Below are 26408 nucleotides of genomic sequence, written 5' to 3' on the forward strand. Positions count from 1 at the left end.
CTACAGTTACAACACTGTTAACTATTTGAAAGTAAGATATTGCACTAAATGTGGCTAAATATTGTATCATACAATGGAGGTATTACTCCCTTCATCTGAGGGATCGATGTGTTTCAGAAATGTTCTCAAGTTTGTTTAAATAAATGTTTGTTTTTCTTCACAAAGTTTTCTTGCCTTTGCTCAAACTCAAACTCATAGCATAATAACAGTATGTTAATACTTAATTTAGTAGATCATGGTATGTTCTTTTATGCTTAAAATGTACGTTAAAGTTTTACCTTTTCAGATTTCAGTCTTCTCACAAATGTTAATGCTTCTGGAGTCTTGATTTGAAAACATAAACTCTGTCATGTCCACATAATATTTGGAAACCTCTTTATTGCCAAAGTTCATTCACATGATTCTGCGGATGGAGCCGACCCTGGGACTGTTCCCTCCCCACTCGTTGAACCGGCGGTACTGTCCCGGGCCCATGAGGAACTGGCGCCCCCTGTAGTGCGGGTGCTCGTAGAAGATCCAGTTTCCCTCGGTCACGTTACAGGAGTGAATGTCGTTGAAGTGGAAGCGATCGTAGAGAGAGGGGCAGTCGTCTGTAAGCTCCATCATCTGACCCCCAAACTCAGGACGCTCATAAATCTGCATCCGGTGAGAGCTCTGGTGCTGAGGGATTACCAAAATTAGTCAAATCTGATTTCATATTGTACATTTGTGTATCTCAAATTACTTAGTGACTTGTGTATTGAATAGACAATGTAAAAAAAAATAGGTAAATGGAAAGACAATTATGCTAAAAGGACACAAAATGTTGTCTGTGCTCTTACAATTTTTTTTTTTAAAATTTAGACTTTGCTGTCAATAAAATTATAACAATAATAATAATAATAATTTGTTACTCTGTATAAAAACCCTTTAGACCATACAAACATGTTCTGAAATGCATGAAACTCTTGTACTTGTTTAATAATTCATGTTTCAGTCTTCTCTCAAATATTAATGTTCTTAGATAAATTCTCTGAAAATATTTCAAACTTTCTGAAATATTCATGACAGTACCTGGCTCATGTTGGGGATCATGCGGCAGGAGCGCACACAGTCGTTGAAGCCCATCCACCTCTGGTAGTCTGGGTACTCCCCGCGGCGCAGGTAGTACTGGTACCCGCTGTAGTTGGGCCGTTCATAGACCATCCAGGCCCCGGAGTCGACTCTGATGGAGTTGCAGCGGCTGAAGTGAGAGTGCAGGTCTGAGCACTCGCTGCTGCACTCATAGTTACGGCCCTGGAAGTTCCTGTCCTCGTAAAATGTGAGCTAAAAGAAAACACACCGGTAATTTGACTTTTACTTTGTTAATCGTAAATGTAAAGAACTAGGAGTTTCTTCATTATAGAGGAGCATATGGTCGCTCCCAAAGGTAAACGTCCCCCCGTATTCTTAAAAACATCAAGAACATTTAATGTATAACAAACGTTATTTTGGCTTATTGTATTATACTAGAAACAATGAGTGAGACAGATGTACACCACAAATTATACAAAAATAATCTATTCAAGATTTCTTTTTTGGTTGCATAACATAAGTGCATGCAATCAAAGATGTGGATATAACTATCAAACATTTTATTTAATAAGATCCGAGACATAAATAAAATGAAATATAATTAATGAAAATGACCTTTAAACCTCTTACCTTCCCCATTTTGTGGCTGTGTCTGCTCCTCTGCACAGCCCCAGTCCCATCCTGCATTTATAACCCTCCTCTGACCTGGGCCTTTGTGGTGGGCAACAATCACTGGGCTCGTCAGCTCTTTCTGCCTCTTTCCATACTCTACTGTACATCTGCTCCTGCGGATCAGCTGTTTTCAGCTTATGACGATTTTTCTATTGCGATTGTTTGTAATATTAAACGGATGATTAACTATTAAACACTAAGTAAAATACCAACCCAAATGACTTTATGCTTAGTATCCATTTTCTATTAACGCAGCGTTCTCCCGTTAATCAGTGACTTTACGGTGTGTCTTCAATTTATTTAACTCACTTAAATAGTGCAACTTAAGAGTGCACTATATAACTTTCTGGTGGAGGGTCCATCACCTGCTGATGACGGACCCTCCACCAGATAACATCTCTAGATAACATCCACCAGATAACATCTCTAGATAACATCCACCAGATAACATCTCTAGATAACATCCACCAGATAACATCCACCAGATAACATCTCCAGATAACATCCACCAGATAACATCTCCAGATAACATCCACCAGATAACATCTCCAGATAACATCCACCAGATAACATCTCCAGATAACATCTCCAGATAACATCCACCAGATAACATCTCCAGATAACATCCACCAGATAACATCTCCAGATAACATCTCCAGATAACATCCACCAGATAACATCCACCAGATAACATCTCCAGATAACATCCACCAGATAACATCTCCAGATAACATCTCCAGATAACATCCACCAGATAACATCTCCAGATAACATCCACCAGATAACATCTCCAGATAACATCCACCAGATAACATCTCCAGATAACATCTCCAGATAACATCTCCAGATAACATCCACCAGATAACATCTCCAGATAACATCTCCAGATAACATCTCCAGATAACATCCACCAGATAACATCTCCAGATAACATCTCCAGATAACATCCACCAGATAACATCCACCAGATAACATCTCCAGATAACATCCACCAGATAACATCCACCAGATAACATCTCCAGATAACATCCACCAGATAACATCTCCAGATAACATCTCCAGATAACATCCACCAGATAACATCCACCAGATAACATCCACCAGATAACATCCACCAGATAACATCTCCAGATAACATCTCCAGATAACATCCACCAGATAACATCCACCAGATAACATCCACCAGATAACATCTCCAGATAACATCCACCAGATAACATCTCCAGATAACATCTCCAGATAACATCCACCAGATAACATCCACCAGATAACATCCACCAGATAACATCTCCAGATAACATCTCCAGATAACATCTCCAGATAACATCCACCAGATAACATCTCCAGATAACATCCACCAGATAACATCTCCAGATAACATCCACCAGATAACATCTCCAGATAACATCCACCAGATAACATCCACCAGATAACATCCACCAGATAACATCTCCAGATAACATCTCCAGATAACATCCACCAGATAACATCCACCAGATAACATCTCCAGATAACATCCACCAGATAACATCCACCAGATAACATCTCCAGATAACATCCACCAGATAACATCTCCAGATAACATCTCCAGATAACATCCACCAGATAACATCTCCAGATAACATCCACCAGATAACATCCACCAGATAACATCTCCAGATAACATCTCCAGATATCATCCACCAGATAACATCTCCAGATAACATCTCCAGATAACATCCACCAGATAACATCCACCAGATAACATCCACCAGATAACATCTCCAGATAACATCCACCAGATAACATCTCCAGATAACATCTCCAGATAACATCCACCAGATAACATCCACCAGATAACATCCACCAGATAACATCTCCAGATAACATCTCCAGATAACATCCACCAGATAACATCTCCAGATAACATCTCCAGATAACATCCACCAGATAACATCTCCAGATAACATCCACCAGATAACATCTCCAGATAACATCCACCAGATAACATCTCCAGATAACATCCACCAGATAACATCCACCAGATAACATCCACCAGATAACATCTCCAGATAACATCTCCAGATAACATCCACCAGATAACATCCACCAGATAACATCTCCAGATAACATCCACCAGATAACATCTCCAGATAACATCCACCAGATAACATCTCCAGATAACATCTCCAGATAACATCCACCAGATAACATCTCCAGATAACATCCACCAGATAACATCTCCAGATAACATCCACCAGATAACATCCACCAGATAACATCCACCAGATAACATCTCCAGATAACATCTCCAGATATCATCCACCAGATAACATCTCCAGATAACATCTCCAGATAACATCCACCAGATAACATCCACCAGATAACATCCACCAGATAACATCTCCAGATAACATCCACCAGATAACATCTCCAGATAACATCCACCAGATAACATCCACCAGATAACATCCACCAGATAACATCTCCAGATAACATCCACCAGATAACATCTCCAGATAACATCTCCAGATAACATCCACCAGATAACATCCACCAGATAACATCCACCAGATAACATCTCCAGATAACATCCACCAGATAACATCCACCAGATAACATCCACCAGATAACATCTCCAGATAACATCCACCAGATAACATCTCCAGATAACATCCACCAGATAACATCTCCAGATAACATCTCCAGATAACATCCACCAGATAACATCCACCAGATAACATCCACCAGATAACATCTCCAGATAACATCTCCAGATAACATCCACCAGATAACATCTCCAGATAACATCCACCAGATAACATCTCCAGATAACATCTCCAGATAACATCCACCAGATAACATCTCCAGATAACATTTCCAGATAACATCTCCAGATAACATCCACCAGATAACATCTCCAGATAACATCCACCAGATAACATCCACCAGATAACATCTCCAGATAACATCTCCAGATAACATCTCCAGATAACATCCACCAGATAACATCCACCAGATAACATCTCCAGATAACATCCACCAGATAACATCTCCAGATAACATCTCCAGATAACATCCACCAGATAACATCTCCAGATAACATCTCCAGATAACATCCACCAGATAACATCTCCAGATAACATCCACCAGATAACATCCACCAGATAACATCCACCAGATAACATCTCCAGATAACATCCACCAGATAACATCTCCAGATAACATCTCCAGATAACATCAACCAGATAACATCAACCAGATAACATCTCCAGATAACATCCACCAGATAACATCTCCAGATAACATCCCCAGGTAACATCCACCAGATAACATCTCCAGATAACATCCACCAGATAACATCTCCAGATAACATCTCCAGATAACATCTCCAGATAACATCCACCAGATAACATCCACCAGATAACATCCACCAGATAACATCTCCAGATAACATCTCCAGATAACATCTCCAGATAACATCCACCAGATAACATCCACCAGATAACATCTCCAGATAACATCTCCAGATAACATCCACCAGATAACATCTCCAGATAACATCCACCAGATAACATCTCCAGATAACATCTCCAGATAACATCCACCAGATAACATCTCCAGATAACATCTCCAGATAACATCTCCAGATAACATCCACCAGATAACATCTCCAGATAACATCCACCAGATAACATCCACCAGATAACATCTCCAGATAACATCTCCAGATAACATCTCCAGATAACATCCACCAGATAACATCCACCAGATAACATCTCCAGATAACATCCACCAGATAACATCTCCAGATAACATCTCCAGATAACATCCACCAGATAACATCTCCAGATAACATCTCCAGATAACATCCACCAGATAACATCCACCAGATAACATCTCCAGATAACATCTCCAGATAACATCTCCAGATAACATCCACCAGATAACATCTCCAGATAACATCTCCAGATAACATCCACCAGATAACATCTCCAGATAACATCCACCAGATAACATCTCCAGATAACATCTCCAAGGATATGTTATTGGGCTGGAATGTACCACAGCATGTATTTAAACTTGTCTATTATATATTCGATTACAGGTTATTTTATTGCAACAAAAAACCCACATTATTTTGTTAGCTGGCTCACCTGTCCACAGAGCTGACCTGTAACTTAACCCAATGCACAAGGAGAATGTCATATTGGGGAACATTCCACACCTTTCAGCATTAATTTAAAGTCATTATTAGAAAGACCTCACAACATAGCATTTTTTCAGATATCTTTTTTAATATAAAAGCATGTATAATCTTTTGCCATTGTAATTTAATTCCAGCTTTTTGGTTGATAACAAAACTTATTTTCCTGCACATGGCCTGTGAGAGTACAGAAAATATAGTCCAGATAATCTGATTAGTAGTTGCAGCTCTCTATAAAGTTGTAATTTTGTTTTACATAGGACTATTGCTGTTATAATATTCTTGATGTGTTATATAACAATTTGCATAACAAAAAATAACCTTTTAAAGGTGTATTGGGTATTTTCAATCCAGAATATTGAAATATTGAATTTACCAATACTATGAACATCATATTTTACAATCCACAATTATATGTTCAGTAAATTGTTAGTTTAAAATGTATATTAATTTTTATATTTATTATTTAATTATTTTCATTTTCAATTCTTTATCTACTGCATGGATAAAAGTTGAAATGTTTACTTAATGCATTTGATATTTGATCGTTACTTTATCACTTACTGAAATTCAATTAGACTGTAGCAATAAAGACATGAAATTAACTATTATGTATCTTTGTTATCTATTGTATTTTACCTTGTTTTGAAAGGGGCGGAGGAGACATGAAAGATCCTTCACATAGTAAAGTCTTTTTATAAATATGTGAAATAAAAAGATGCTTATAAATAAATAGTTCATCGCTAAAAGAAGCAAAGAAAAAACAGGTATGTATTCAAGAATAATTTATTTGCGTTCATATTTCCTTTACATTTGATCAATATTTTATTCTTTGACTCAACAGTTGTCCATGATGCGCCTGACTGAGCTGATCCTCAGCACATTGCTGACCCCCATGTCCCGGAGGTTACGGTACTCTCCCGGACGCACGTACATCTGGCGCCCCCTGTAGTTGTTCTGTTCAAACAGCAGCCAGTGGCCCTCCATCACGTTACAGGACTGGCAGTCGGACATGTAGAAGCGCTCCTGCAGAGACTCACTGTCCTCCATCAGCTCGTGCATCTGACCTCCGAAGTTCTCGCGCTCGTAAACACGCATGCGGAACTGACCTCTGTGCTGTGGAGGTAAAGTGTCAAGAAATAACATCTGAGTATAATTACAGTTTGTTTATGTCCTTCACAAAATTGCCCTAATTTTAAGAATAAACTTTGCTATGGAAGTCTGAGCTTGTTGGGTTCCTGCAACACAATTGAACAGAAATACGTGCCAGTACAACATTAAGGTGCACTATGGAACTTTTATGCTGAAAGGTCTGCTGCTCCACCTGGTCCACCTGCTTGTCGCCATGGAGATGTAATTGTATTGTCTGGATGGCTATTTTGCATTAAACGTTCTATATTTGCTTTGTGTAAATGTGTAATTAACTACGCACAAGACAACAATGTTTAATGCCATACTGTGTATTATTATCGGCCAACCAATTACATCTACATGGAGACGGGTGGTGTAAAGTTACATAGTGCACCTTTAATTTGTAGAAAAATAGGGAAGTTAAATATTATACAAAATGTAAGCTCTGTTTTTAAATGCTGACTGTGTTGTACCATAGGAATGATGCGACAGGAGCGGATTGTGTCCATCAGGTTGGCCCCTCCCATCCCAGTCTGACTCCCGATCCTCTGGACGTCTGAGTACTCGCCCCTCCTCAGAAAAACCTGGTTCCCCATGAAGTTTGGCCTGTCATAGACCACGAAGCATCCGTTATCCACCCGACAGGAGCTGCAGCGGTTCAGGTGCGTGTGGATGTCTGAACAGTCACTACTGCAGTCATACGACCGGCCCTGGAAGTTCCTCTCCTCGTAAAAAATGATCTGAAACGACCAAGAAATTACAAGCATTACCAGGGTTTGATTTCAGTTAAGTTATAAGTCAAGTAAGTAAAAATATAATAAAAAATGTGTTTATAACAACGAAGATCTCAAAAATTAATACTATTTAAGTGTTATTTAATTACAGGTCAAACTAGTACTGCTACTGCGGCGACTACAGCTACTACCGTACTTATACTGCTATTCCTTTTCCTCGAGCCAGGAATGAAAATAGTGAACAACAACAGCTTTTATATTAGAGGACTAAAATGCTACTATTACAGCTACTTTTACGTCTACTGCTACTCACAACCTTTAACAATACTTATAATGCATATAATGTGTAAACGTAAAATACTGATAACACGAGTATCGCCATTATTAATACTACTATTACTACTACTGCTTTGATGCAAATAATTAAAAAAATATATTCCAGCATCCATTTTGAGACAATGCAAATTCATATCAATAATTCTCCTCAACACATGACAATTACCCTGCCCATGTTGTCGATGGTTTTAGCCTTGGCTGATGATGCTACGCTAACCCTGTGTGTCTTTTATATAGACTTTATAGCCCATCGTCTGCCCATCGCTTTGCTAACGTTTGTTCTAAAGTACCTGACTCATCACAGACGCACATGGATCTGCATTCATTTCTACTGTAGGCCTCTTTTTTGAACAGAGGTCACAGAAGTTCGTGACACGGCAGAATTGTACAGTGTTTGATATTCTGCTTAGTTAATACACGGCTAAAAAAGTCTGGAAAGTGCAGTAGTAGGCTATGCAGTCATTAGAAATAGACAGGAGAAGCTGAGACTGCTCAATTATAAATGATTTAGTTGATAATAGAAATCATGAAGAATACACTTCTCTGTTTTTGCTCCAGGTGTTGAAGCACATTTTATTATTCGTTTTTTCCACAAAACATTTTTTGTAATTGATTGGAACAATAATTATTAAGCCATAATACACATAATGAGTTTATTGTTGTTATTTGTAATGGAAGTTACAAGAAGAGTGTTCAGTGTGTGGAGATAAAAAATAACCATATGCACTTTATGTGAGTAAGATCTATGAAAAATTTGTTTTATTTTTTAGATTTTTTTTGTTTTGTAGTTTCTGTCACGATTAGTAGTGGGAGATATTTGCAAAAGAAAAAAAATTGACAAGAATAATCTTCCACGCGCCCTTCTTTCACATACAAAGCTTGTTCCTTGTTAGTCACAATATCACAACTATTTACTGTGCATTAAGAAAACTAAATCTGTAAAAAAAATTATTGCAGCCACAAAATACTTTTTATAATTATTTTATTTATTAGGAAAAATAGTTATTACACACAAGGCAAGACAGCAATTTAAACAATGAAAAGAAACATAACTAAAAGTACAATTGCAAAATATACTTAATAATAAATATAATAACAGACTTTTCTTTGGAGACACTAAATAACACTGTGAATAAACTGTAATCTAATTTTTATTCAGAATGGTGTTTTAACAGGCCTCATAGATAGACCGAGTTTTGTAGATTAAAGCATGTGCAGAATCAGCGAATTATTAGACACTGATTTGAATCACATTGACTTCGCTGCATTTGCATTTTATTGTGTGACATATAAATGTGCAGATACTGTTAAACACAGGTTTAAAGCTTCACATTTGATCTAACTAGAAACAAAATGGAGCTAACACAAAGGTATGTTTTTCTATAATATTTATGTACTTTCAAATCTGTGCATTTTCCTTAATAGATTGATACCAAACATGTAGCTGCAAGGCTTAAATAATGCAAATTGGCATTGTTATTTCATTATATGTAGTTCAACTTGGGCTCTGCAATAAATTAAATGATGTATAATAAATTCATAATTTAAATATGCATGAAATTGTTTCTTACGACTGTACCCCCTTCTGTCACGCTAACTTTATGTCCTCTTTCACTACATTTATAAATCACATTGTTGGTCTTCCTTTAGGCCCCTTAACTAGATCCAAACAAGGACTAAATAGATCTTAAATTAAGATTACACTTGGACTAGATCATGACTAAACCAGGACTAAAATAAGCCTGTGTTCACCCTGGCAGACAGGCACCAGATCAAAACTGAGTAAACCTGGACTAGAACAGGAACAAACTACATCTCCATCAGGACTAAACCAGGACTAAACCAGGACTAAACCAGGACTAAACCAGGACTAAACCAGGATCAAACCAGGATCAAACCAGAATCAAACCAGGATCAAACCAGGATCAAACCAGGATCAAACCAGGACAACTGTAAAGACTTAGGGTTAGGGTTAGGGTTAGGGATTTTTTTCTTGGCCTCCAGCTGTGTCTGCCCATAAAATGTTATTTATCTATTTGATTGGGAAAGTGCATATTAATGAACATCTGTAACAGTTATAGTGTAAATATATATGTAGATTACAACAAACATTATTTAATTTCAGATTTTTTCTTCAAGGATAAAAACTTCCAGGGTCGGTACTACGAATGCAGCAGTGACTGTCCGGACCAGAGTTCTCATTTCAGCCGCTGTAACTCGATCCGGGTGGAGGCGGAGTCCTGGGTAGCCTATGAGAGGGCCCGCTACGGCGGGTACCAGTACGTCCTGACCCGAGGGGAGTACCCAAGCTACCACAGCTGGATCGGCTTCAGCAAGACCATACGCTCCTGCAGGGTCCTCCAACATGTAAGGCTAGAACTGTGCCACAAGTTTCATAGTTTAAAAGGTTTATGCCACAAGGCCAAGTTACAGGTCAGATCTGTGGAGAAGAGACCCCCGATCATCTGTATTTTCAAGGTATTTTTAGTGATATAAAGACCTGACATGCAAGATTGATACTTGTAATACCATTTTGTGGAACATTTCAGCCCAAAGCAATAACATCTCCACAGAAGTAGCGGACCCTTTGAAAAACTAAACAATTGCCAGTCAAGCAAGTATTTAACTTTTTTCAGGTAATCTTTGGGGAGAGGCCTCATATAAGTAGAATTTTTGCATTAAAAAAACTGAAATAGCCTTCAATATTTCGTATTTTCTATATCGTATTTTCTCGTTTCCTTTTAGTCCTCCAGTCGCCATCGCCTCACTCGGACTGTGGTGGTCAGAAGATGGACATGAGCGAGGATTTGGCCAATCTTCAGGACCGATGGAGGTACAGGGATGTGCACTCAGCTCATGTGCAGAAGGGGCTTTGGGTGTTCTACAAGCATGCTAACTGTAGGGGGCGCCAGTACCTGCTGGAGAAGGGGGAGTACAGGAGACACGCAGACTGGAGGGCCCTTCATCCCTTTGTGAGATCGGTCAAACTGGTCACTGAGTTTGAAAAAGGAAAAGAAATACTTGTAAACTACTACCAATAAAATACACAGTATTATAGGAAGGTGTTGTTGATCAGTCTGGAAAAATGTGTGTAGAGGTTGATTGGCGTCAAGTGTGAAGCATCTGGGATGAAAATCAGCAACAATTTATTGCATATCTTTCCCGAGTCTTATCCCCACTTCACGCTGCACTGTCATGTCAATAAATCTTCAATATCAGCACCTGTGGTTGTGGCACCAAACGCTCTTTGCTCTCAGACAGATTTGGCAGGAATTTGCCTCTTGTTTCTCGCTTTTATTTAGACGCATGAACTATAGATATAAACTTTTGTTATTTGGGTTTAGATACTTCACCATATTATTTGTTTTTTAGACTTCAGCTTGAAGAATTTTTCGCCTATTTACTTTTGATCATGAACCATTCCAACAAAACATTTAATTGCATATTTCAGAAATAAACACTATTCTTGACTTATAGTTTAATTCATTTCTACCAGAAATAGACTCTTGCAGATTCTTGAGTTTATAATGTCTATATAGCTTGTATCTGGTCTAATTTCCTGGTTTTATTAGATAGAGAGCATTAGAACAACAGGCGTTGTTCCAATGTGTGATGTTTGGAGTGCAGTAAACAGTAGACGGTGCCAATCAGTTACAGTGCTGAGCTCAGCATATGGTTGTACTGGAGCTTTTATCGCTCAGGCAACGCTGACCAAGCGTTTCACAACTCAGTCAGCAGGAGAACAGCATCTAGACTCACAGTGGACAAATAAACACACACTTATTGTCATTTGGGAAAGCAGCGTTCGGTTATGCTAAACATCTTTCACAGTTTGTAACTGTCACTTTCTGTTAAGGTCCAACATACGCTTGTCTCCATGGGGAAGTAATTGCTTTGCTATTCATTTTCCACTGCATAGAATCAAAAGTATCTAGCTCATCTATCTCCATGGAAACAAGCAGGTGATGCCAACAGGCCAAGTTACAGGCCAGGTTTGAGGAGTGGCAAGCCCGCTGTATTTCAAGGTAAACAAACAGTTGATTAAAAGAGAAATAGAGAAGTTAAAGGCCATGTCTCCGACTCATTTAGCATTTCTGCGTTTGATTGCAACTAGCATTAAAGCAGAATTAAGTACAACATTTTTACCTTATTACACATCTTTGTAAGTCTCTGTCCGTCGTCTTCACCTACTGTGCTGGGCGGAAAAAACAGATTTGTGACCCAACAACAACTTGGCTGAGAAACCATGGCTTTTTCTAATATTTGTATGTGATTATACTGTTTTCTTATGATGAAGAAAGGGAAAAAGGAGAAAAGAAATGGGGGGAAAAAGAAAGAAAAAGATTTTATGGAAGGGAGCTGCAGGGGGAGCTCTATTGTCAGAGTTACTTAGTTCAGCTTTAAGCACGATGCAACTTTCCGTTTGACTGTTGTTCCACAGTATGGCATGAAGCTTGCCTGTTTTGCATTCATTCAATTGCAGTTTGTTTTATTGCCCCAGATACATGTGCATTATACTGTGAACATTCTTACAGCAGTTTCATTTCACACCATTATATTTAATCCAACAAAGCAATTTAGCTTTTTGCTCATGTTTAATCTCCAAATCCCATAGTGTACATTCATGTGACACAGCTGCAGTCGGTACGAACATTCAAAGCGTGAAATGATCAAAGTTGGATCAGAGGTTCAGAGGGGCCTCTTGTCGAGACAAGACCCGGTCATGAGGAAGTCTGGGAAAACCAAGTCCAAATGAAAAGGATTTAGGTGCTACCTTTACAATATATACAAGCAACTGTCTAGCTTTATTTCCCCCCTAAAAACTGGCAAAAGGTATGCAATGTTTGGGTTTCAGGGGACATAAAGACAACCTGTATTCCTGGAGTGTTAATTGGGTATGGGACAGATATTTACTGTATACACAGGTCCTATATTAGGCGTGATGTTTTGTTCCTTTCCTGTTTGTGCATATTTAAGTCAAATGCTTTATCTCACGGCTTGTGAACCAACTAGACAACAATGCTTTCAGCTATTGTTTTAACATTGTTTAAATTGCTCATCTCTGTACCCAACACATTTGTACAGGTCACCAGAAGGTCTCAACAGCTTAGACTGAAGAAAAACAGTGTTACAATGGTAGTACAACCTTTTTGGTAATGTTTTGGGGAAGCCTATAATTTAAAATGAAATGAAAAATAATGCTTATGAGGATTACTATGCAAACATGCAACCGTCAAACTGGCTATAGTAGATGTAGGAACGTGTTAAGTGCCAGAAAAGAGGGGGAAAGAATTACAAAAATGATGCCACTGTACTAATAATAAACAATTTGATAGTAGCTTTGGGTACACTGTAGACGTGAGTGCTGTCTTGTAACACAGCGATAATTGACTCACTTGTAATAATGTTTAATGGTTTTATGACATTTGTCTTTACGGTCTTAGCGGAAGTAGTCTGTGTCGTAGTGGCGCGCGCGCGTGCGGAGGCCATAGACTGTCGGCACAGACGCAGAACAGGCTGTGGCGCTTTAAGAGAGCTGTGAATTCATGAATGAAACGCAGCCATTCATAAAGAAGACGGAGGAGGGGTGTTTCTGTGATATGTGACGTGATTGGCCGAGGTTCTAAAAAGACGTGCCAATCGGCCAATCAGAGCCGAGAACAGAGGTCCGTTTGGATTTAGGATCTCGGGAGAAGCTTCATTGAGAAAAACAGAGAGTGGAGTTTTGTACGCGGAGATGCAGGCGATGTAGACTGGGAAAATACGCCTGGATTATCACATTTGCGCATCACAAACTGCACTTGAGGTAGGATTCGGGTTTCATGTCTTTAAGTAGGTGGGAAAATGCACGTTTAGACGGGCGTACGCGACGGGTTTGATTAGCTTCAGGCATTGGAAGCATTGGAGGGGGGCATGCAGCGCTCTCGCCATTTTCTGCGTTATTATCGGAAGCAACGCGACACTTTTTCCGCATCCGTCAACGTTTATTAATGCTTCATCGTGCCTGGTGTGATTTGTAAAGGCTAAACTATTAACCCCAGAGGTTTTGAGCCGTGGCATGGCGCCCTCCCCTCCTCCCTGTGCTTTTTAACCCTTTTTGGAGAGGATCGGGTTTCAGTCCATTGAGAAAAACAAGGAGGGCTCGCGGGTCTGTGCGTCACCGCGAGCTTCATTCACAAATCTGCCAAAGAGGCGCGCGCAGGGACGTAACTACGAGATATACTGCAGCTATGGGGTTCTAGGGGCCCATACATAATATTATTGGCAATGTAGAGAGCAGAAAAGTACATTTGTTTCAGTCAGAGTAAATGCAAAGATCTGGAAAAAGGAAGGAATAGAGAAAGAGAACATTGTGGCATAGTAAATAATAATAAGAAAATAAATGTGTCTTTTGTCACACTGAAATACATAAACTAGGCCTTTAGATCTAACCATTTAGTTTATTAAGAAAAGTTTGACACTATAGTTGAGTGGATTCTCTGGTAGACAACCAGTTATTTAAAAGACATTTTTTGCACCCTGTTTGCAAATGAACCCTTAAAATATATTTGATAAAACTATGGTAAGCCAAGTACCCTAATTATTTAAATGGTTTACGTGTAGAATGTCTTGTCTTTTTGTGCTGTATTAGTCAATTACAGATGTTGCATTTGCACTTTGCATTTATCACTCTATCATTTGATTAATACTTTCAAACTACTGGTAAATACACAAGTATTGAAATGGGCCTTTGTTTTTAATACAAATATTTGCTGTATTTCAGAGTGAAGAGCTCTCAAACATGGATGGCTTTTATGACCAGCAGGTTCCTTTCGGGGTCCCAGAGCGGGTGAGTTTGATTTAGTTAAAAAATATATTACATTTGAGTTGACTTTTCTTAACATTTGTAGTTTTTTTTCCCTCTTTGTTTTTCCTCTCTCTAATGCACTTTTACTTATTATTAGTTAAAATATATTATCTCCACATACTTTATCTTGCAATCTGCACTTTACTATGTACTTTGTGACCTCACATTGAACAATTAACCAACCCGTATCATTCTTAGATTTGTTTAAATGTAAAGACGTAATATTGTTGTTGCAGAGTTGTCCTGCTCAAGAAGATGGACGTTTGAACTACCGAAAAAGGAAATTTATGGAGACCGAACTGGCTCAAGACACAGAGGGTGATTACTTTAAAAACTGTAAATCTTGTGCAATGTTTTGACAAAAAAATGGCAAGTAAAATTCAGTCACGGCAGAAATGTCTAACTGTGTAAATATTGTTTTATCCCCAGACCTTTTCCAAGATCTTTTCCAGCTTCAGGAGATCTGGATTGCCGAAGGTGAGGGTTTGATATGCCAAGATATAACTCATGTTTTCTACATCAGGTTGTATTTAATTGCATTTTTTTCTGATCTTTTGTCTCTTTAGCTCAGTCTCCGGACGATGAGCAGTTTGTCCCAGATTTTCAGCCAAAAAATGGTGAGTGTGCGGTTCTTGTGGCATCAGTGAAAAAGTTGGATATTCTCTAAATAAAAAGGGACTTAAGGGGATTAAATGACCACAAGAGGAACAGGTGGTCGTCATAGTAACAAGTAGCTCACCATCACAGAGTTTAGAGCAAATGAACAGTGACTACAGTGCAGCTAAAGCACTATGCAATTGTTGAGCGTTATTATTATTATTATTAATCTATGAACCAAACTGCGCCGGCTTTGGGAACGTGCCAGTCGTTAGGACAGGAACCAAACGCCATAAAGCCACTCCAGAATTCACCTGTGGATTTGAAACGATGTCATCATGTGTTCAGAGACAGGCAGTTAAGCAGGGAATTTATGACTGTTCAGGACTTTGGTGCTCACTTAATGTTTGAACAACGGCGGGGAGATGGAAAATTAGAGGGCAATGACGTAAAGCCACTGCAGAGACTGGTAGGAAAATTGCAATTAGTTTGTACCTAATATTTAAGTGTACTAAAGTTTGAAAAAGGATCCGTATTACAAAAAGCATTCAAAACTGATTAATATCGCAAATCCAAAATTACAGGAACATTTTATCTGTCCGTGTGGGTAAATAGGGGTGAGAAAACAATTAGTTTGAAATAATGAGATATTTATAGTTCCGGTATTCCAAAGCAATTATAAGCAAAAGGGAAAGCAATTCACCGCAATGAAAAAGGAAAATAAAGTAGAGTAATCTCGCGTGTTTGAGATGTGCACGAGCAGCTCCACTGTACAAGCCACAGTTTAAACAAACACAGACCGATCAGGGGCACAGTTGAGAGCAGTTTTGACTCTGCATATGTATCTCTGCTCAGGGCACCCACATGGGCCCCGTTTATGGACATGTAGTTGACAATCTGTGCAATTGACCCTTCAACCGCACAATAACTCCGGGCGAAGCTGGGATCGAACAACAAAAACCTCTTAGTCAAAAGCGGCTTTTGATTAACGGCACAAAAATAACAGGAGAAAACATTCCTAAAAACAGTGAAACATTATTGAACTCTCTTTTTAAAGTGGCGTCACGCGGATCGCCATCAATTGCAGTTGTAATTGTCGATACTTTTCTTAATGTGCTGTATTTGATCCCGTTTTCCTTTTCCCCAGTGTCTGTGAATGCTCCGCCGGTGCAGAGGGTGAAGAGGGAGCCCAGCCCCAGCTCACAGTCTCCGTGCAGGACGCCCCACCGCGACATGTGCCTTTACCCCTACAGGTACCAGGCAGGACAATAGTTCACTCATTAACATATTCATCATGAAGGAGATTAGAAATTAGAATGTGTGTCGGCATCAAATGCTGTCGGTGGGTTGGATTTGCTTCTGCGAATTTTGGAGTGTGATTAATTCCACTGAAAATAGCAGACCGTTGTTTACGTCCCTTGGCCGTCCAGGCTTTTGTCCAGTTTACACAACTCTATTCTCTTTGGCTTTAGAAGTTTGATCAGTTAATGATGGTGGTCTGGTAAACTAAAAATGATATTTGTCGTCTAATTATTTGAGGGAGATTTATAGGGAGAAGGCATCGGGTGGATGACTTGGTTTGAAATGAGGACATTAATCTGTTTTTTTGTACAGATAAATGCACTGTTTAGTCGTACTTTTGAATGAATACTTGTAATGTGTGATCTCGTGGTCTTGTCAGTGCAGTTTGGGTCCGATACAAGGTCAAATCCTAGAGACACTTGACAGGATTCAATTTATTTTAGTCAACTCCAGTCCCAATCTTGATCATATTGAAACTATTAACCATATTGTAACTTAAACATGAGCTACAGCTTGTAAAATAGCAGAACGGAACCCTTTTTGTTGTTGGTTAATATCTATACGAAGTCATGTTATTCGACTCTCTTCAGCTCAAACGTTATGTTCCTCACTAGTGCAAGGAAACGGTACAGCTACACGTATTATTGTTACACATATTGTTACACATATATTGTTACACACATATTGTTACACACATATTGTTACACATATTGTTACACATATATTGTAAGTGTTTTGGGGGTTAAGTGTGTCTCACGTGATCATCCTATACAAGTTACTACTAAAGCAGTTTCCCTGGGATAAACGGTGCAGAATGAACAGTGCAGGGTTTTGTAAACGGGTTGCATTCCGTCTATGCATATGTCGGCTTTTTTTATTCTAGAGTCGACTAAAATCTTTGAAAATTGAGCTCTTGATTGTAATTTCACACTGGAAAGACAATCTCCACCAAAGCGATAGATTTATGACTTTAATATGACAGTAGCAGCTCTTTAGTGTGAGCGATCCGATTTTAAATGGCGTTTTTGGTTTGGCCCGTCTGCTGCAGTAAACCACTCCTCCTCCTGCAGTTTTTGTTTTTATGAAGCGATGACTCATTCAACGTGTCTCCACTTGTGCAACAGTCTGTTTACTCTGCACAACCGCAAACTGCAGATCTTAAAAGAGAAGGGAACTACAATGCAAGAAGAATATGTGGACATTTTGTAGTTCTCTGGGTTGAGCCATTTAAAACGCTCCTTTCCCAGTTGCTTTTATTCAAATGTTGTGCTGACTTTTCTGAATGAAAACCTGCATTTTTCTTGGCCTTCGTCAAAACGGTTTTAAATCTGGTTCTGTGCCTTATTTATTGCACTGACAAATCCTCTATTAGAGATTTATCATCATTGTACAAAACACAATAGAACTTTATGGAGCAAAACCACAGCCGTGTTTAAATCTTATGTTAAGAGCCAATTTAAAATCAACATCTGTAAATATTGATTGTAATGTAAAGTTTATAATGTAAGCGTTTGAATAATTGCTACTACAGACTCTAACTGCATCTGCTTATATAAAGTCCTTTGTTTGTAACACTCTTGTTTGTCTCTCTTTTCCAGTGCCTCCTGTGACGTCAAACCAGCCGGACTCAAAGCCCCGCCCCCTCTGCAGAGACAGCCCCACCCACTGGCAGCTCAGCCTGTCCGTCACTGCCCTCAGACCCTCCCCCCTCCTCCTCCTCACCACCACAGCCTCCCACAGAGCAGCCAGGGCCAGCCTTTTGTATTACCACACGGACCAGCGCCCCCCAGTGGAGCCTACGGTGCACAGCAACGGTCAGTACTGATGAGATGTTGTTGTTGTTGTTGTAGTAGTAGTAGTAGTACAAAATACATATATCTACATTTGGTGGCAACCGTTTAAGAATTTTAAGTTGGTGTTTTTACTTGTTGTTAACCTAGTTTAAAATGACGATTAAAGTGGTTGTCTATATGAAATATGATAATTAAAAAAAAATCCTCATTTATCGATCTAAATTTTTAGATTCAAATTATTTTTTAACATTAAGTTCTGGAACACAAACAATACAGATTTTAAATAATTTACATTTTCAAATTTCTTCCTCCAAAGCATGAATTATCTTTTTGCTTTAGCTGAGAGTTTAGAGGGTTGGCTTTGGACCTCCATTTAAGAAATTAGAAACAACTGAAAATCTCGCTTTCATTTCAAATTTGATGAATTGCACAGCTCTATTTTAAACTTACTGCACACATTGTACACAGAGAAAAGCCTCTGATTGATCTGGAGCCATTATTCCTGTTATTATGACTATATAAGACATTTTTATATAAGAAATATATACTAAAGTAATATTCACAAATGTAGAACCTGAATATTTACATTAGGCCTGCTTTATTTATCCAACCACAACATAAAATCGGTTGAATATTGACCTTTGACCTGCATCGCCTCTGAAGGATTATTGGCTGATTCGTTGTGACTTTTCCTCCGTGTAGGTTCCAGAGGCAGTTGTCTGACCCCAGCCTGCAGTTCCTCCACTCTGGTTCTTCTGGTTCCTCTCGTCCCCTGTATCAGAGGCACCATTCAGAGCCCCTGGTTCAGCCCGGGGGCCCGGTCTTCAAACAGGAGCTGGTGGACCCCCTGTACCCCCCTCCTGTACCCGGCCCTGCTCCCCCACACCCCAATCCACAACAACAGGGCAGCTACCCCCTCGTCACCATCAAGCAGGAGCCCCGGGACCACGCCTTTGACACAGGTACGGATTTGTCTTTCAAAAATGAGTCATAAAACCATCATTGTTTAGTGCAAAGTGGCCAAAAATGCAAGGTTTGTTTGTTCTTTGACAATTTGGCCATTTTTCACATCGTTGTTTATTTAAAACGTAGATGAATCAACTTAATTTGATTGATTCTATCACTTAAACTTAACATTATTATGTCCTTGTTAGTTTGAATACCGGTAATGCCCTCACTTTTAATCTCACTGATAGAACAGTATTCCTTGGTGGTTATTATTAATAAAAAAAGAAAAAAATTGAATATTTTTTATATAGATCTATATATATATATATATTCGTTGGTTAATATGAGCAGACAGAAGATAATGTCATAAACCAGAACCAAGCATTTTCATTTTGACAGTTTAACAGGAATCATCCATTTGTATTTGAAGTTATAAACCTGTACAATTCTGTCTTCCAGATGTCCAAAGCTGTCAATCCTCATTCGATAAACCTCACTTGTATCGGAATAACCACCCTGGTAAGTTTGGTTTACAGCATCTAGAAATGTTTTAAGAGTACATATTGTTTGTAACCCAATGTTATATTTACAGGATTCCCGCACAGAGAACCACAGATGTATTACGATGACACGTGCGTCGTTCCAGACAGACTTGACGGTAAATTATCATCGACTTGAATAGAAAAATTGTCCCACGTTTTACAATGGTTTGAATGCATAAGGATTACTTTAACTTAATAACCAAAATATCTTCTCATTTTCAGGTAAAATAAAGACTGAGGGTTTGCCGTACCAGCGTCGTGGTTCTCTGCAGCTCTGGCAGTTCCTCTTGACTCTGCTGGAAAACCCAAACAACGCCCACCTCATCGTCTGGACCGGGCGCAACATGGAGTTCAAGCTCATCGACCCAGAGGAGGTAAAGGACCAGATATAAGAGCTTGAATAAGGATGTGGTGGTCACACTTGTACACACAGAAACATGGAGCCAAACCAAGTCATAGCAAAAAAAAAAAAAAAAAAAAAAAACAGGACCAAGTCAGAACCAAATGAACGCAGCCCAATAATATGTTTTGTGTTCTGTTTCTTTAGGTGGCCCGATTGTGGGGAGTCCAGAAAAATCGTCCAGCCATGAACTACGACAAGCTGAGCCGATCTCTGCGATATTACTATGAGAAGGGCATCATGCAAAAAGTAAACACTTTTAACGTCATAATATTCATCTCATCATCATGAAGAGATTTAAATTTCTCTAAATATGTCCTCAATATCTTGCATTATTTCCTCGAAAGCGGAACGTCAAACCTTAAATGACAGCTCAAATTTGAATGATTTACTGCATTGACAGCCTTTCCGTGGCCCTTTGCTCACTCTTGTTTGTCATCATATTTACTCCCTTGAGTCCTAAATACCCCCACCTCCAGACGTAATGATCTAGAGGTGCTCTGTGTTTTTAAAGTCCTTTTTAGCTGCATCATTAAAAAACACAACCATGCTTCTTTTCGCAGGTGGCTGGAGAGAGGTACGTCTATAAGTTTGTGTGTAACCCGGATGCCCTGTTCTCCATGGCATTCGCCGAAAACCCGCGTCAGAACCAGATGAAACCAGATCCGGACGCCCAGCTTCCCGTTCCGGACGAGGACGGCTTGGTGCTGCCCCCTTTTGACGAGGAGGGACCTTACCTTCCCGACGTCACGGAGCAATGCATCATGGAACTTCCTTATCCTGAATCCTTTCCATACAAGAGCATTACAGACTCTTATAACTAAACTCTGTTAACAAGTTGTTTTACATTTACAGATATTTTCCAAAATCATTGACATACAATTTGCTGGATTCAGTTTAACATAGATTTTGGGATGAATTACAGTTTTCTATAATTAAAATAAGTGTAGTAGTTTTCACACCAAATACGTTTGAAAGTAGCATTTTCTAAACTGATCTGAAGTTTTAATGGAAAATTTAGCTTTTTGCTTCATAACATGCAATGGAAGTTAATTATGAACTAAAATTACTATAAAATACAAAATTCTTGCTAATGTTCACTTTAAAAAAAAAAAAAGGTCATGTATTTTTTACTTTCCCCAAATATAAAAAAAAGAACCCATTAAATTGACGTTTGTATTGTTCTATTTAATGCTCAAAATTGAAATGTCTTGGAAGTTTTCAGAGCTCTTACGGTCACTGTTTGTGGCAAGACAAACATGGTAAATTGCTGTCTAATGTTTTAAGTACTTTATTTTTTGTATACATTTCTCATTCCTTATTTTGCCTAAATCTTTGTTGTGGTTCTTTTTTTCCAACTCTTGACCAAAAATTTGAAAACGGTGTTGCTGAAAAAAATTCTATTGTAAGGGACTTTTAAAATGGTATATTTTCAAAAATGTCAGTTTCCTAGAATTGTTTTTGACAGAAGTTAATATTTTTGCCAATGTGTCGCTCTAAAGACATCCAATTTCTTGTTGAAACGCTTTTGATATAATTCGCTTCATGTTTAGAGAACGATGTATATTTCTGTAAGGAGCTCTATTTTTAAGCTTTGACCCTCTGATGCTGTACTTGTGCCTTCTGTCCAACTTTACCTGAACAATAAATAAAATCTAATATTATGGACATACCCTTAAGAAATGCTGTCTGCAATTCTTTAGCTCAAATCTGTCCTGAATATCTCCATGGGGTTTATTTCTGCTAAAAAACCTTTGTACAGAAAAGGTTGGGCCCAGGGCACATCCCTGTGTCTAAACTACAAACAAAGGACAAACATGTATAGCAGTAAACATTTGAGAGAAAAGCAATTCAGTGTCATGTTAAATTGACAGTTGTAGAAAAAGATTCAGTTGACAAGTTAGGATTGTGCCATTTCAATGTATACTGTATTTAAACCTTTACATCAAAGATGTGTGGCCATGATTTTATTATATTAAATAGTTACAAAAGGCAAAAACATGGTTCAACATCTCAGAAAACGTCACTCTTTATAAATACATCTTTGTGTTCAGTGGTTTCAGTTCATACTCCATCGCAGCAAATTGTCCCTTATTTAGAAAAATCCCTGGTCCAAAAGTTGCCACAGAACTTCTCAATCATTCCAATGTTGATTTTGGCTCCTGAAACATAGGATTAGATTTACTTTTGTTTGTTTTCAAGTTGTTTGTCCCTTGACATGTTTCGGTGAGCAGCTGCCACCTTCCTCAGGAACATCCTGAAGGAAGACGACAGATACTTGTCGAAACATGTCAAGGTAAAAACAATATAGTCTTAAAACAAATATACAAATTATGAATTTCATTAGTTTGTATCAAAACTTGTTGAATAAACGCTGTGTAACAGTGACCTGAGGCTTGTTGGTAAAAGCCAGTTCAGTTTGAGTTGAGTCCAAACTCGTGCAGGAAATTACAGCAGCAGAAAGTAGGGAAAATAAGTCGCTATTTTTTGTTTTGAAAAATGATACACTTCTGGTTCAGCCTCAGTTCAGAGGTGAAGAGTCAAAACAAAACTTAAATCAATTATTTATTTTGCAATAATCATTTTGCATAGGATTAATTCAAATATAAAATGGGAGATTAACTGGAATTAAATGATATTCATTTACATGAACCGTAGTTTGCATATCAAATCATTTTACCAAGATCTTAAATAAAAAATAATTATTTGAAATAAGTGAAATTCTGATCCAAAAGTTTGAATTAGAATGTGTCACATAATCCATCTTGTAACAAACTATACTGTATAATGTTGTCCACTGACCTCCAGCAGTAGCAGTAGCAGTACAGTGCAGGGTAGAGTTATGGTACTTTTAAAAGTAACTCATTACGTTACCTCATTACTGCTCTGGAAAACTGGCGTGTTGCGTTACGTTACTGTGCTACTTTGTTTAAAATGTAACACGTTAGAGTACCTTTGCGTTACCAATAATCAACATTATTTCATAACCTATATTGTTTGCAGACAGCCCTTTGCGTTGCTAATATAATCATTAAAATATTAAATAGTAAGTGCATCTGACTGAGCTTCATCTTTATCTTTTAAGTTGACAGATGACCACAATGCAATGCCATACAATAAACACGTGTAGACCTGTCCTCAAGCAATGAAAAATATTGCTAAAACAAAATAAGTGGATTAGCAACAGCAACGACGCACTACAACAGAACGCACCTGTATTAGCTCAGTATTTACTTAAATCAAACTCACCACATCGCTTTTACTCTACAGATAAAAATAGTGGTTATAACAAAAGAAGGAGTCAAAATGTGCATATGAAAGTTTATTTCTCCTTCTCTGCGCATGCTCACAACAAGCAGTGTGTTTGGTGCCGCGGCGCTCTCTCTACTCTGCGGCTGTTAAACAAAACTAATTTGAATACGCAACTTGGGCGTACTAAACGAATGCATTATGTCACTCGTTACTCTAAAAAAGTCATTTGAGTATTCTAACACCTTACCAGCTAACGTAATACCCTCAACTCTGTAGCAGTAGTAGTAGTAGTAGTAGTAGTAGTAGTAGTAGTAGTAGTAGTAGTAGTAGTTGGATTCACACTAATGGCACTTCTTATTGTTCTAGAAGCAGTGGCAGTAGTGTTAATAGTGCACTCAAACTCGTCCTTCTTGTTGTCTATGCGTTCGAATAGTAAGAGTACTAGTATCAGTAGTAGTAGCACTTACACTAATCGTACTTCTCGTCTATGAGGTCTAATAGTAGGAATAGCATGAGTAGCAGTAGTGATTGTACTCACACTAATCGTCCTTCTTGTCGTCTATGAGTTCCTGTGTACGCTGTGCCAGTCGGAGCTTCTCCTCCTCCCTCTGCTTCTTCAGAGCCTGTTCTGCCTTTTTGCTCTGGTAGATTTTGACTCCGGCGAACGCCAAACATAAAAGTAAAGTTTTCAACGCCAAAATGTAAAACAGCAAGGGCACGTTATCCAAGGCCTGAGGAGAGACAGAAGCTGGGAGATTACCAAAACACCAAAACCCAGACACTGACTGACACTAAAAACTAAAACCTAAATGGGATAATCATTTGATCAAGTTACAATACTGTTAAAAAAAAAAAAAACACATACAGGAGAACACTTATTCTTTCCTGAATACTTTTAGAATAGTTTCCATCTCACCCTCTCCCTTCTCCTCTCTGAAAAACTTACTTCAGCTGTTTTTTCCTGTTCTAATTTAGGCTCATCTGGAGGCGACGGGAAGGACAGCTGCAGATTTACTTCAGTACGACACAGACCAAAGGGATTTACACTGAACTTTAGCCCTTATATTTCCAATCCCTTAGCCCTGGTTCAGACCCTTGTCTTTTCTTTTTAATTAGGTTAGATAAATGTAGGACTTATTGCACTGATTTGATCCTGCTTTAGTCATTTTGTTAGTCTTGTCTTGGTTAATCTATTCTTAAAGCTATATAATAATGTAACACAAAGATTTTAAATAGCTGAGAAGAAAGAAAACAGATGCCAAACCTGTAACTAGTATGTACTTTATGTATATTTATTACCTGCGATGTCGTTTGAAAAATAAAAGGCAACTACTTAAGCTTGTACAAATCCATAAAAACTAGGATGCATTTGAGTTTTGAATCTGAAATTATATAATCGTATTTATCAGAAACTTATGTTCCAAAATCTCAAACCACTGAACCGTAACATGTGCTAGCCACTCTGATGCTAACGAGTCGTAAAACAAGCTTCACAACGTTTCAATACAGCTGTCAAGAGCCTACTGCAATGTAAATGCGAAGATCTGAACGTGATGCATGTATTAATATATTAATCTTACCTTCCAGTTGATCATTTTGACGGGTTTTGTGGAAGATTCCTGATAGCAACTCACTGGTGGCACTGAGCACTATATGGCTGCTGCTGAGTGGGCGGGAGTTAGAAGTCAACGGCCAATCAAAATGTACAATTTCTATGACGTATTTGATCCCGCTGGGGTGCACGGTGGCAAAGGCGGTTAGCGCTCTTGCCTCCCAAGAAGGAGAACATGGGTTCGATTGCCGGACCAGACCAACATCACATGATCTCTCTGGGTGGAGTCTGCATGTTCTCCCCGTGTTACCGTGGGTTCTCTCCGGGTTCTCCGGCTTATCCCACCGTCCAAAGACATGCATGTGTTAGGTAAAGATTGGTGACTCTAAATTGGGCCTAGTGAATGAATGTGAGAGTGAACTGTCTGTAATGTCTATGTCTCTGTGTTGGCCCTGCGACAAGTTGGCCACTGTCCAGGGTGTACCCCGCCTAAGGCCCGAAGTCACTGGGATAGGCTTCAGTCACCCGCGACCCCAAAAGGGAACAAGCGGTAGAAAATGGATGGATGGATGGATATTTGATCTCGCTTCCCATCCATGTCTTCCCATGACTTTACATTTTCGGCTCGCGAGCTACTTTTATATTCAAAGATCTACCTATAGATCTAAATTATTGTATAATTTAGTATTATTTGTATTGTCAGTATCAAACAGTTTTTTTTTTATTTTTGTTTAACCATAATCAGGCTATAGAAACACAATGTAGGCCTACTATGGTTTATCATACAAATGTGCAATATAAAAAGGGGAGAGAAAATCTGCTATTTAACTAGACCATTTAATACAGCTGAGTATTTTGAAAATAAAATATACTGACCACAACTACCAATGAAAGAAGGTTGAGAACTTCCGCTCTCCTTCCCCACACAGCGCGCGCTTCGGCGCTTTCCGGACCTTTCCGGATTTTTCCGGAAAACTTCGGCGCTTCTGCGCTGTTCGGCGCTTTAGTAACATTATTTCAAGATCATATTTCTCAAGTATAAATACAATGTAGAGGTTCAAGA

At 38.7% G+C, this 26408-nt stretch overlaps 3 protein-coding genes and 1 pseudogene across 4 annotated transcripts; 2 read left to right on the forward strand and 2 right to left on the reverse strand.

The window, feature by feature from the left end:
* Positions 1–358: 358 nt before the first annotated feature.
* On the reverse strand, positions 359–1781 carry LOC140354604 (gamma-crystallin S-1-like). Its single transcript, XM_072439712.1, has 3 exons — positions 1684–1781; positions 1054–1305; positions 359–660 (listed from the first exon to the last, which is right to left on the reverse strand). The coding sequence occupies exons 1-3, from the start codon at positions 1738–1740 to the stop codon at positions 394–396; spliced, it is 576 nt and encodes a 191-aa protein (XP_072295813.1). The 5' UTR covers positions 1741–1781; the 3' UTR covers positions 359–393.
* A 4898-nt stretch (positions 1782–6679) lies between these two features.
* Positions 6680–8379, reverse strand: LOC140354613 (gamma-crystallin M3-like). 2 transcript variants are annotated; one of them, XM_072439733.1, is made up of 3 exons: positions 8279–8379; positions 7516–7782; positions 6680–7027 (listed from the first exon to the last, which is right to left on the reverse strand). In XM_072439733.1, the coding sequence occupies exons 1-3, from the start codon at positions 8285–8287 to the stop codon at positions 6749–6751; spliced, it is 555 nt and encodes a 184-aa protein (XP_072295834.1). In that variant the 5' UTR covers positions 8288–8379; the 3' UTR covers positions 6680–6748. The 2 variants fall into 2 exon arrangements, with proteins under 2 accessions (XP_072295834.1, XP_072295826.1); XM_072439725.1 differs by lacking the exon at positions 8279–8379 and having other exon boundaries at positions 7516–7809.
* Positions 8380–10170: 1791 nt separating this feature from the next.
* Positions 10171–11175, forward strand: LOC140363351 (gamma-crystallin S-1-like; annotated as a pseudogene).
* A 2596-nt stretch (positions 11176–13771) lies between these two features.
* LOC140354632 (ETS translocation variant 5-like) lies at positions 13772–21446 on the forward strand. The gene is made up of 13 exons (XM_072439760.1): positions 13772–13918; positions 14876–14941; positions 15196–15277; positions 15389–15436; positions 15526–15576; positions 16704–16809; positions 18457–18672; positions 19354–19613; positions 20059–20118; positions 20192–20257; positions 20364–20515; positions 20689–20790; positions 21105–21446. Exons 2-13 carry the CDS (start codon positions 14894–14896, stop codon positions 21363–21365), a joined length of 1452 nt encoding a protein of 483 aa, XP_072295861.1. The 5' UTR covers positions 13772–13918; positions 14876–14893; the 3' UTR covers positions 21366–21446.
* The last annotated feature ends 4962 nt before the right edge of the window (positions 21447–26408 follow it).

Source organism: Eucyclogobius newberryi, unplaced genomic scaffold (assembly GCF_026437365.1).
Source record: "Eucyclogobius newberryi isolate DKJ021-1_F unplaced genomic scaffold, fEucNew1.0.hap1 SCAF_1, whole genome shotgun sequence".
In the NCBI taxonomy this organism is placed as follows: domain Eukaryota; kingdom Metazoa; phylum Chordata; class Actinopteri; order Gobiiformes; family Gobiidae; genus Eucyclogobius; species Eucyclogobius newberryi.

Excerpts from the sequence above, each read along its gene's own strand:
- LOC140354613 (XM_072439725.1), bottom strand. The coding sequence starts at position 7,809 with ATGCTTGTAATTTCTTGGTCGTTTCAGATCATTTTTTACGAGGAGAGG. Across the intron at positions 7,028-7,515 it reads CCTGTCGCATCATTCCTATG|CACAGAGGTCAGTTCCGCAT; the intron begins GTACAACACAGT and ends TTACCTCCACAG.
- LOC140354632 (XM_072439760.1), top strand. The coding sequence starts at position 14,894 with ATGGATGGCTTTTATGACCAGCAGGTTCCTTTCGGGGTCCCAGAGCGG. Across the intron at positions 15,437-15,525 it reads GGAGATCTGGATTGCCGAAG|CTCAGTCTCCGGACGATGAG; the intron begins GTGAGGGTTTGA and ends TTGTCTCTTTAG. Across the intron at positions 20,258-20,363 it reads CGTTCCAGACAGACTTGACG|GTAAAATAAAGACTGAGGGT; the intron begins GTAAATTATCAT and ends TCTCATTTTCAG.
- LOC140354604 (XM_072439712.1), bottom strand. The coding sequence starts at position 1,740 with ATGCAGGATGGGACTGGGGCTGTGCAGAGGAGCAGACACAGCCACAAA. Across the intron at positions 1,306-1,683 it reads ACAGCCACAAAATGGGGAAG|CTCACATTTTACGAGGACAG; the intron begins GTAAGAGGTTTA and ends GTTTTCTTTTAG. Across the intron at positions 661-1,053 it reads TGATCCCCAACATGAGCCAG|CACCAGAGCTCTCACCGGAT; the intron begins GTACTGTCATGA and ends GTAATCCCTCAG.